We start from the raw sequence: 11,520 nt of genomic DNA, 5'->3' as shown, positions 1-11,520 counted from the left end.
AGAGTCGTGGCTGTCATAGCGGTGGCCCTGCGGATATGGTGGCATTGTGTATAGTGTCAATCCATTCAGGTATTTAAGCTTATCAATAGACCTGGCATCATTTTCTACTCACTCCAGCTATCCTTAAGCTAAACCTGGAGTGTATCGTGCCGGATCACTTTTTGTTCTGTGTACTTTAGGTAATGACTCATCTGCAAACAATGAACGATTTTAATTGGCTGAGCCTCAGCCAATTAAAATCGTTCATTCAAATCTGTAGCAAGTCAGCCAATCAAAATCGTTCATTCAAATCTGTGCCAATTAACATCGTTCATTCATCTGTAGCATAGTCAGCCAATCAAAATCGTTCCTTGAAGGAGCATTGCCTGCAAGCGCTAACTCAGCTCTTGGCATAGCTTGGTAATATTGGCTTGGTGTGTGCCCCCTACAGTCTTACGTACCTCCAAATCTCCGCTATAAATTGTATTGAAATCGCTTGGAATCACGCGACTGCGGTTGTCTTAGTACATATTAGCTTTCGTGCTGTTCACCACTCACTAGCATCTGCAGATGTCGAACTCTCCCACACCTGCTCCCTCATCCCCCCTCACATCACCTTATGCGCATGCACCTTCAAGATCTCCCAACATAATCGAATTGCCCCTCCAATCTCAGATGCCGATGACTATTTTCATGTCCTCCCCTTTGAGACGCACAGGCAGTCCAACCAGTGGATACATTGTTGAGAACTCGAGTAGTGTGGAGACTCCTAGCAATGAATGTTTCCGCCACATGGTAGCCTAGACTCTATCTGTTGCTGGCAAACTGCTCACCATATATTACTCGCAGTATTCGATGGTCGACTTCTGCAGTTCTGACCGGAAGTCACTATTAAAGATAGCAAAAAGCGCGCACCACACTGTTCGTGGGGGTCGAGTGGCCGCTCAAGCTAGATTCGAACAATTTTTGTTGTTGCTGAGAGCAATGGGTGAAGAATTGGAAGACTGGAAGTCGAAGGAATTCGAGGCCGAACAAACCTTGTGGTCGTTGGAATTGCAGGAAGGGGACGCCTAAGCCAATACTCACCATCAATGTTGCAACATTGAATGGCGAACACATCTTGTTTCATTTTTCTGCATTGACGTGTCGCAAAACTGGCGACTTCCACTTAAGTTGATAATGTATATAGTATTATTATCGCATGTATGTGTTCTGTACAGTAGTTCATTGCATTTGACTTGTTGGCCTATGGACAAGGCGATAATTCATATCCCCAGAGCTATCTTTGGTGTGCTACTCGTCGAAGAGTCCATTGAGGTTGCTCGTCTGCCTGCAGTCTTTTTCAGGTGCATTCTATACCGTCTCAGCGGGAGCTCAGCTGCTATCAAAAGGGCTAAAAAATCACTCCTCATCGCCTCCTTGCCGATTACCAACTATAGCCTGTTGCGCGCTCTCACAGCCCATCTCACTGGCACACTCATCATTCAAAACTCGTCGGTGAACAAAAGGGCGTGTTTAATCTGATGCTGAGGGAGTTCAACCGCGTACGCAAAGTTGGGGAGCTAAGTCGCAGGAACTGTTGACAGTATTTCGACACTGCTGCTGATCGGAGTTGCTGGCTTTTCTGGAAGGAGCGAATGGTATGTTCACTGCTCACGATTTTGTTCAGCTCCTTCTGAAGAAACACCCTCTGAAGATGGTGACAGCATTTCCCTTCATTCTGAAAGTGGAAACGATACTACCAAGGATGCAACCGCCGAGCCGAACTTAACTCAGTCGTGTCATATGTTGTTGGTCCGCCCAACCTGTTGATTTTTACGTGGATACCCTATTTCCTTCGATATAGTATTCGCCCAACTTACCACCCCAAAGTAACTGCACTGAACCGAACACCGATTGGCGTCGTGCGCGACACGAGGATGACGACGGGTAAGTGAGGTCACCTAAGCTATTGACATACCAACGGACACCGTTATGTAGCATTCTACTTGGCGTTCACTTGAACGCTACCCAATCAAATTGTGATTTTAAAATAACATTCCGATCAGAAGTTCGCCGCCCCAGAGAGTTCAACTCGAATGAATGGATTTCGGGTCCGATTTGTAACTTAGTAAGTGCTTACCTTTTACTCTGCGTACGGCAAGTATCAATTCAATTGCTAGGCGGGTGGCTGCTTAGCTGCCTGCCCTACGCAGCCTGTACAAGATATAAAGTGTGGCGCGTGCAGTCTTTCACCCCGGTCCCCAGATCATTCGCCACCCGCTACATACACCATGTCCCACCAGGATGGAACCGTCGTCCACCAGGATAACGCACGCGGACCGCCCCCTAATTACGACCCGTACATGATTTCTTCGCCGGATCATCCATTTTTTCCTGGCGCCCCCGTAAGTCAAATGCTATGCTCAAAAGTTGACTCGCTGACGCTTTATAAAGATTACGAAACGCATGTTCAAGGACATGCACCAGGCTGTGTTTGCTATAGTCATCTTGCGCGCATGGACTTTGGTCCCCGCGATATTGAGGGCAGAAGCAGGCCGCCATTACAAAATGGTCGCCCTCAAAAATAATATAAGTGGTAAGTATATTTTCAAAATTTTTGATTTATCTTATCGCTACTTATGCTACAGAGGCTCGACAAGAGAATCCGGCCCTACTAGCCTTGAACGCCGAGATCGGGACGCGCGGGCCTATCCGACTAGTGTCGTTGTGGAAAAAGTGTTGTTTCGGATACCTTGTACAAGCAAATATCTTGGATCCCGTCGTGTTCACTTTCAGTGCTCTCGTTGTCGACAGGATCACGCTAGCCCGACAGCACGAAACGCGGTACGAATGGTTGCATTTTCACGACTCACTTACGGTGCGTATTTTTGTTCGCATTTTTTGCCATTCTGTTGACGATTCGAGAACGTATATAGGGGGAAAAAAGGTTATTTCGCAACACGCTTCCCTTGGGCTTGATGGCCGAGTTTCTCGCTAATAACTACGCTGACGCTATACGCCACGAAATCGTCAACAACCACTCGGGCCCTCGAGTCCTCAACAGCGGACCGGGTCTTGTTAATTTCAGATACACGCTAGCGTGCTCTATTGTTACGGTGCGTTTCTTCTTTCGTTTGTCTATTAACTAACTCATGTGTCCCCTCAGTTGCAACACGCCTTTAGCGCGGACTGGAACTGGGCTGCCATTCGGGCATTCGATCCTTCTTACAGTCCAGACTTAGCTGATGACGCCGAGACTGCCAATTTTTTCGAAGAAATGATTTCAGTCGCATCCGAGCTAGTGGCTAACTGGGACTTTATCCTTCCACAAGTCAGAGAAACCGTTAATCTTGCAATGTACGTCCTACAAAGCCCTACTACCTTTATCGACGCCTAATCGAAATTCTACAGTTGCAACGTCGACCCTCGCCTTTCGATGCATTTATGATTATAATTTACAGGTCTCTCCCAGCCATTTCCAAAGCTTGTGTAGACTAGGTTCAGCTTGTTTTTAATGTAATTACTACTAGGGTTCCAACGTCATCCAATGCATCCGTGCCACAGAAACATCGTCCTCCGGCAACAGGACGAAGTGTCATTTTCACGCTAGCCTGAGTTTGCCTTGTTGGGTTGGTTCGATGGGCATTGGGCTGCTTCTTCCTACCCGTTTGAGACACCGACTAGCCTTCTTGACCTTGACTGAATTGCGACACTCGTCCTCGTCCAGACTGAGCCAGAATCCTTTGATACACTCACGCTCCTCTGTCGAGCTAATGCTCCAGATCTTGAAGTTGTTATGAGAGTATTCACCTGGAGCAGGAGTTTCTCCTTGACACCGCTTCTGGCGCACCGCAGTCGAAGAAGGATCAGTGCAAACCAATGCAGCCCAAGTTCGCATCAATCAAGGTGTGCACCACTCCGCCATGTATGTCGTTGAAACTGATGCTGTTCCAAGGCAAACATTTGGAACGCCCGAACGCCTCCCCCAGTGCCAACCCTAGTCCTCATTGTTGAAGTTAACGCCAACCTTTACGCTTCCAGCTTGACTACAGCCAAAGACGGTGGTTTTAAAGGTGCACCAAACGAGCGTCACACTGGCAGTCGCACTTTCAATCCCCAAGTCAAGAACAGCTGGCCGAACACATGCGACGGTCAGGAAACACAACTCGAGGCTCTCAAGCAATGTAATGCCAAGAGTCTGCTCAAAGCTGGACTTGATTCCGACTCCGAATTCAAGACTCTGGAGAAGAACATCAAGGTGTGTTCGTAACCGACTTTCGATTTCATCGCTGACCATGGCTTCCAGCGGGAACACTCCTTGACATTCGTTTTCGACACAGGTAAGTGGTCGATTCGCCTTCAAAATGACAATCTAGGTTTTTTGCCAGTGAATACTGGGACGACCACATGTTACTACCAGTTGTCGAGCCCCGGGGCTCTGTCACGGTGCATGTTGGTAACTGTCTTGAACTCGACCGCAATACAGGCTACAGTCGCCTTGACCTGTAGTGCACTTGTGTGTAATTTGGTTACTACCCTCCCTCGGTGAGATCTCTTCCGGTTTCCATGTGCAGGCCGGATTCTGCTGGAGTCGTCACGCATCATTCCCTGGAAAGTCTGCTCCAGTGCCCGAATGTCTCTTCCGTCCTCCCAGGATCTGACATTCTCATCACAGACTTGCAGCACATCTCGAATTCCGATCACCGCCTCAATATAGCCCTACAATCTAGATGCGGAAAAGATCGCTGATGTCGATTCAGCAATGTCATTCTTACGCCAGCACTCAACACTACCGCTGGCCAAGAAAAGAGTCTCAGCGGAGACTACTCATTCTAACACCACGATCCAGCAGACCCAACACTCTTCATCAAGCGCACTTACCTTTGAGCACTTCCTGCGGCTTCTCACGTACGTCCTACTCCAACTGTTCCATATATTCACTATGTAACAACATTTTCAGTCAATCGTGCTGCGCTCTCTCTCCTCGTTCCCTCTCATCTCCGCATCCGCACATCTCCCGAAGTTATTTACCTACCTGAACATCTTTGAACATCCTTGTATCGAGATGTTCAATCTTCAGCCAATCGGCTGCCAACTTCGGCAACCATACAACCTTCAGGAATGTCGTTCTATCAATGCAGTATTATTTGTTTTCATCTTCCACCTCGTGTAGTACACTTGCCCTCATTGGTAGATGGTATCTTATGTTGCATACATCATGCGAGGCATTGGAGAACAGTTCGATTCCTTTGGAGAAAGGCTTATTCTTGCTGCTCTTCGACTAATGCAAGACTTGCCTTCCAACGGCATCCAGGCCCGAAAGGTGAGCTGCATGTATCAATAGCGTAACCAGACCTAATACATTTTCTAGGATCTGATAGTGGTGCTACGGCATCTGATTGGCACGCTGCATCGGAAGGCTCTTTTGCCCCAGATCGACAAACTGTTTGATGGCTCCGACCACTGGTGGTGCCAAGGAGTAGAAAGTCTGATTTGTACTACATAAAGACAATAGAACGTACCGTACCTGGTTGATCGATCATCGATGGATGGATTAGAACTACCGATCACGTGATGCAATTGACGCGTTGTTTGTGTGTTGATCCGCCAGTCACGTGATCGTTGGCACCAAATTTTCGTTGTTGCTCTTGCTCTTCAGTTAGAACTCAGTGCCATTGGATAATTTGCCTGCTGCGCATCTTCAGAGCTCTGCCCACCTTGCCGTGTAACTCCCTTTGGTGTGCTGGGGGGCGAAAAGCACAACAAGGCGGAGCTATGTCGGAAATCTCGTAAATTGATTTCAACTGATTAGGATGCTTTGTAATAGTCCCAATATAACACGTGATTCGCAAACCATTGCAATAGAAGCCACGGTTTGGAATACGTATTATAATGGTGCCGTAATCATTACATCTGCACCTGTAATGCTCGTTACATTTCCAAATACATTATGTTTTCAATTATTTTCGACGTAGTTGCAATGATTTTTCAATATAATGGTGATCTTTGGCTTGCGCGTTACGATGGGTTTGTGTTGCACATGTCAATTATTCCCACATGTATTGCCAATTACAACATAAATTTTATTGCGCATTATAATGGATATAATTGTATATTATAATCTCTATCAAAGCCGGCGGAGGCGCTCTCGAGTATTTGTAGTGGTTTTCATGCACAGCTGCATCCCATTCCTTTTCTGCGATTGCACTTCAGGATAAGGCAAGTCATCATCTGCAAGGGTCAATAGTTGTGGCGACGGCCTGAATCATCTGAATCAGTATCTGGAAAATGCGATGCGAGTGGGACATACCAAGTCTAAGGTACGCCAGCTCTTGGAGACGAGAGGCGGCAAGCGAACATGCAGCGTAACAGAATAAGAAGCAATATAGTTAGGTATGAAATGCACTTACAGTGACATCGAGGATGTTGATGCGGATACTACGCATGTTCTCCTCGGCGGACACACCCAGATCCTTTGTTGCCCACTGGGAGGTAGCGATGCAAGAGTTCTTGATTTCGTCGAGGTACTGCACACCCTTGATAACGTCTATGAGCAAGTTGGAGCCACTAGTGGTATCGGGACCGAAACACCAGATCTTCCTTGCATCGATGACACTGTCACGGGAGTTAACGATACCAGCCTCGATTGCCTTGGTGAGTTCCTCATCGAGAGGCATTGCCTTGGTGTAGAGACAGCTGTGTTTATTCTGCGACTTGGACGAGGTCGTGGACTCAGCCTTGACGATCGTTGCGTGGTAGCCATTGACGGGGTCAGATGCCTTGAGAGGAACACCAGCGTGGTCTTCTTGGAGATCCTACAATAAGGGTTACAGTCTCAATCAGACGTTACAGTCACCAGCACCAGCGACAATGTGCTCACCAGTATAAGCAATCCAAGTCTGGATACAGAGGTCAGACTCCAACACATGCTTGAGCCCTGCGACAATAATAAGCTTGGGCAAATCTGCAGTGTCCTTTAAATTGACCTCAACAGCGACCTGGACCTGTACGACAGGTCCAGGAGACACGACGTCTGAATTGGAGAACTTCATGACCGAGACTCGACGTGTTGTGCAGTCTCAGAGGTGGCGAGAGTTCCACTCTTGAGCAAGAACTGGTCAATACCGACGAGACCAACGATTCAGGACCAGGACTAGCAAGACAATCTTCAATGCGATTCAGAAAGTGTTATAATGGTTAAAGAGAGACGATTCCAACAGTGTGGACTAAGTTCAAAAGGGAAACTAAAACGCCAGCAATGTCTGTTGCAATGCTGACATAATCGCCGCACAGAGATTGCGAAGTGGTTATCATCATGGTGAACCCGGTATACTTATTTGATTCGTTGTAGTAGTACTAAGACTAGCTATTGTCAATTGAAAGAGCAGACACTTGACATCAGTACATCTGAATCTAAGTATAATACTTGAAGAGACGTTGTGAGTCTAAGTATTAACTGTACCTATCATAACAATCAGGAGAAAAGTTGGCATAGTGGTATCATTTCTTCGACTCGGAGCGGCCGCGTCGTTTTGGGGCTTCCACATCTCTGTCCTGTAGCGCCTTTGGCTTTTTGGGCCTACCAGCCTTAGGCTTCGTCTTGACAACCTCTTTGGCTACTGCTACCTCTCCTGGACCGGCAGTTTCATCTGGTCCAGGTCCGTGATGAACTTGAAGACTGGTGATCAGCGAAGAGTTGCTTGCTACACTGGCAGTGATGGTTGACGTCGTAGTGATAGTTGATAAAGGAGTAGGAGCCTCGTTGGAATCACGTATAGCTATATTGCCTGTAGCTTTAGTGAGGACATCAATACCAGTACTAGCATTTTCATTGTCTGAATCAGACAGAGGCGGATCATCTTCTGTGTCTGCCGCTAATCCAAGTCGAGCGAGGCGCATTTCTTCTTGAAGATCATCAGCCGAGTCCCTACTGTTAAGATCGTGAGAGGGGCGAGAACTGCGTTCGAAAACGAAGGTATTGATATGTTTGGTGATCGTCTTTATGCGAGGCTTCTCCCAGCCGCAGATCAGCAGTTCTTTAAAGAACGCAAAGAGTGCGCCGTAGTTGATTCTGGAGGTCTTCCCTTTGCCTTCTTGGGGAAATTCCTGGTCGGGTGATAATAGAAAGATGTTCTATTAGAAGCGTACGAAATCGAATCAGCCAAGACGAGCGCAATGAATAAAGGCCTAGACTTACTGCGACAATAGCCCAAGCCACAGCCCCAGGTGTTACTGCCGTGACGCCCCACTTAACTGCATTGGGCGGAGCACCACCCTGTCGTCTACCCTCATTGGAGAGTGATGTTCTGCCCTTCAGGCAGCAGCTCAGCGTCTATTGATACAATGTATATTAGATTCAGATGTTAAATTTAAATGTGAATGAAATGAATGACGGCGCACCTTAGCAATGAGTTGCCAGTTGCCAAACAGGGTTTTGCGACTGGGGTCAACAGTATTCCCTGGAAACAACATAGGTGGCAGAGTCGGATATAATTCGCCGGGATTGCCAGTGGTGCCAAGTAGTCGGCGAATCTCAGGCTCTGTGTCGCGAGCAAATGAGATGGCGAAGTAACGCTGAGGAAGCTCGAAAATCTGACCAGCGACACTCCTGAGCTTGTTAAGCTCGGAGGCACGGCCAGCACAGACTGCCTTGGAGAACTGTAGATAGTGTCAATGGTACTGAGTAAGACGTTGCATGATAAATGTATTACCATGTTCGAAAACCGATTCATCGGCACCAGGTAATGCAGGTGTTGGGGGAGCGTGTCGTACAATTCTGCCAGAACTGCAATCTCCTGTGAACCTGTAGTAGCATACCGAGCAGCCGTATTGAATGACAGTGCAGGGTCGGGAAGTGTCATTTTGAGCAGGGCTGCCAGCGGAGGGAACATATTGACCATGAGCCCGTATCGTTTTGCGCAGACCTTGAGTTCCGCTTCGAAGGCCAGAATGTCGTCAGCAACCGCATCATCCTTCTTGCGACGACCCTTATTGGTCGATAGTATCTTGTTCTGTTCCTCCACAACGCGGAGTCTTTCCTTCAGTGCCTGGTTCTCAAGCTGCGCATTCTTGACCCCCTGCAGACATCAATAATGCCTCGGTGAGTGATACAAAAGCGAATCATGTACTTACTTCTGCTTCGTGTCTAGAATGGTGCGGTTTTCGTTCAGCCGCACTGGTAGCCTGTCGTTGAACAGGATTTGAGATCGACCCTTGGATAGCACTATGCGTAGGTCCAGGCCTCTCATCAGACGATGATTCACCTGGACCAGATGACGAAGATTCGTCAACAGCATAACGAATTTGAGACATGGTAACAAGTCTAAGGTGAGTCAACGAAATCAATGACAATTAACGTCGAAGTGGTGCTATACCAACAGCGCAACACCTACAATTTATATGTAGTTGGATGAGCTGGAACATGTCGGACCAGTGCATACGGGGCGTGGTATTGGGGCACGGAGGACAGGTTATGTGATTAACGGTGTATTCGGAACCTTGATAAGCCTCTGAATGACATCAAATGAGTGGCTGTAGACTCGGATCATGAGAATGGACTCATACTTACGGTTAAGTTAAAACGAGGATGCTGCAATATTACTCTCATCCATTGAAAGCAGCACTGTCGGTGCAAGTGCGGTTGATTCAGGCGGAGGAATGATTCAATGTGCAATGTGAAGTGTGCTGGTCTTGGCACGGATACTAGGGCGTTATGACAAAACATGAGTGCCGCAGCATTGACACGGGCTGAATCAGCCTCTGAACATACCATACGTAAGAACTGACCGCCGCAATGAGCTGCAGTTGATGTCAAGAGACGATGAGTGCGTTGGGGCAGACCCATCTGTTATGGGTTTGTTGGACATGTTAATATCGAATTTAGCCAACGAAATTGATCAGTAGTTCCGACTTAAACATCCTGACTCTTACAGTTTGAGATTCCCTGCCAGACAATGGAAGCTCGCAGGAAGAGTACATAATAAGGGCCCCATTGAGGATGCAGCGTGGCGTGAATGACGTTGGATCTGTCGCTTGTTGGATCGCCAGAGAGATACCAAGCTTGCTGGAGGTATGTGCCCAAGGTCTGTATGCCAGCATCTTTAGTAAAGAATGCACGTGTATTGTTCGGATATCTCCTGGACCTGCAAAGAAAATGAGCATTCCTACCCAAATACTGATAAAAGTGCGACGCACAGATTGGGTGCCTGGATGATTAATTGGAGGACATTGACGGCTGCCAGAACCTGAGCAGTCTGCTTGGTCTGTTTTCCGTCAATGATTCAGAATGCTATGATTTGACATTAGTAAGTGGAAAATTTGGGGGTGGGGGGGGGGGGGGAGGGGGGGCTCGCTCAAGTACATACCTGAAGTCAATTGGATCTGCGGCGGCCTTCTTCAGGGATACTTGGAGGACTCCGCTGATTAGGACAGACCCATCCACTTGGGGTTTGTCCGACATTGATAGCAGTCAGGACCTGAGCAGTCTGTTTGGTCTGTTTTCCATCAATGAACGCTTGCAAACCAGGGAAACTCGCTCGATAGAAATACATACCTGAAGTCAATTGGATCTGCGGCGGCCTTCTTCAGGGATACCTGGAGGACTCCGCTGATTAGGACAGACCCATCCACTTGGGGTTTGTCCGACATTGATAGCAGTCAGAACCTGAGCAGTCTTGTCCGACATTGATAGCAGTCAGGACCTGAGCAGTCTGTTTGGTCTGTTTTTCCATCAATGAACGCTTGCAAACCAGGGAAACTCGCTCGATAGAAATACATACCTAAAGTCGATTGAATGAATGAAGATGCGCGTCGTCAATGCCCGAGATCCTTGGCCAACCGGAAAGTCCACCAGGCATGATTCCAGGTGTAACCAGATCATCGCCGTTGTCATTATCAGAGTAAATAGAGCTTGAACTCGTGCTGAATGCCGAATTTCGCGTGGGCATCAACTTGTTGTCGCTGAGAACGACAACAAGAGTCGCATGACTTGTACTTTGAGGGTCCATGACATTGGGGCAGCGGAGAAACCCAGCCAAGTCTGGATAGCAGCTCCAGATCCTGGGCAGCGGCGACTGAGGAATTAGTCCGCGTGCATGGGCACTCACAGGTGAGCATATTGCAAGAAGGTGGAAAGCGATACCGATGACGGGATCGGGTATTTCGGAGCAGATATATTCAGAAGGGGTGCATGTGGTTGATGGGATGGGACGTCGCAATAGTGTCGAGAAGTCCGCCACTCAGAGTCTCAGACGACACCCTGAGCTTTGGAGGAGTTTGATAATGGGCTGCGCGACAGCCTGGGGATATTGGCGAGACGCTCTGGTCGCGTGCTCTGATTCTGGAAATTTGTACAGAACCTATGTACTGCGGGACAGATGTCGAGACGAGCACTGTCATCGTCACCGGTCCAGGTACGGAACTGTTTTCGTCGTCGTCTTCGTTGTTGCTGTCGTGGTCATCACTGTGGTCAATGTTAGGGAGGAACAAAGGTTGTAATAGCAGAATCCAGACTCGGAGGGTCCAGAGAGGGAGGAAAAGAAAACGGACATTGCATGATGC

The 11,520-nt window shown here is 47.9% G+C and overlaps 4 protein-coding genes across 4 annotated transcripts; 2 read left to right on the top strand and 2 right to left on the bottom strand.

Moving 5' to 3' along the window:
* Positions 1-1,227: 1,227 nt before the first annotated feature.
* DEU56DRAFT_750064 (uncharacterized protein) lies at positions 1,228-1,503 on the top strand (the record flags this gene model as incomplete). Its single annotated transcript, XM_041349500.1, has 1 exon — positions 1,228-1,503. One exon carries the CDS (start codon positions 1,228-1,230, stop codon positions 1,501-1,503), a length of 276 nt encoding a protein of 91 aa, XP_041200620.1.
* Positions 1,504-2,252: 749 nt separating this feature from the next.
* DEU56DRAFT_920444 (uncharacterized protein) lies at positions 2,253-5,010 on the top strand (the record flags this gene model as incomplete). The annotated part of the gene is made up of 9 exons (XM_041358451.1): positions 2,253-2,366; positions 2,416-2,557; positions 2,610-2,839; positions 2,898-3,077; positions 3,128-3,318; positions 3,753-3,867; positions 3,917-4,219; positions 4,268-4,301; positions 4,922-5,010. 9 exons carry the CDS (start codon positions 2,253-2,255, stop codon positions 5,008-5,010), a joined length of 1,398 nt encoding a protein of 465 aa, XP_041200619.1.
* A 1,178-nt stretch (positions 5,011-6,188) lies between these two features.
* Positions 6,189-7,102, bottom strand: DEU56DRAFT_940536 (ribosomal protein S5 domain 2-type protein; the record flags this gene model as incomplete). Its single annotated transcript, XM_041358897.1, has 4 exons — positions 6,842-7,102; positions 6,372-6,766; positions 6,272-6,292; positions 6,189-6,221 (listed from the first exon to the last, which is right to left on the bottom strand). Exons 1-4 carry the CDS (start codon positions 7,011-7,013, stop codon positions 6,189-6,191), a joined length of 621 nt encoding a protein of 206 aa, XP_041200618.1. The 5' UTR covers positions 7,014-7,102.
* Positions 7,103-7,917: 815 nt separating this feature from the next.
* DEU56DRAFT_711579 (uncharacterized protein) lies at positions 7,918-9,041 on the bottom strand (the record flags this gene model as incomplete). The annotated part of the gene is made up of 4 exons (XM_041347507.1): positions 7,918-8,094; positions 8,159-8,293; positions 8,362-8,619; positions 8,673-9,041. Coding segments are annotated over 4 exons (939 nt in total), but the record flags the coding sequence as incomplete, so codon positions are not given.
* Positions 9,042-11,520: the final 2,479 nt, after the last annotated feature.

The sequence above is a fragment of the Suillus clintonianus genome (genome assembly GCF_016758775.1).
Source record: "Suillus clintonianus strain FC179 chromosome Unknown DEU56scaffold_243, whole genome shotgun sequence".
In the NCBI taxonomy this organism is placed as follows: domain Eukaryota; kingdom Fungi; phylum Basidiomycota; class Agaricomycetes; order Boletales; family Suillaceae; genus Suillus; species Suillus clintonianus.
This window is presented reverse-complemented; position numbering and strand designations above follow the sequence as displayed.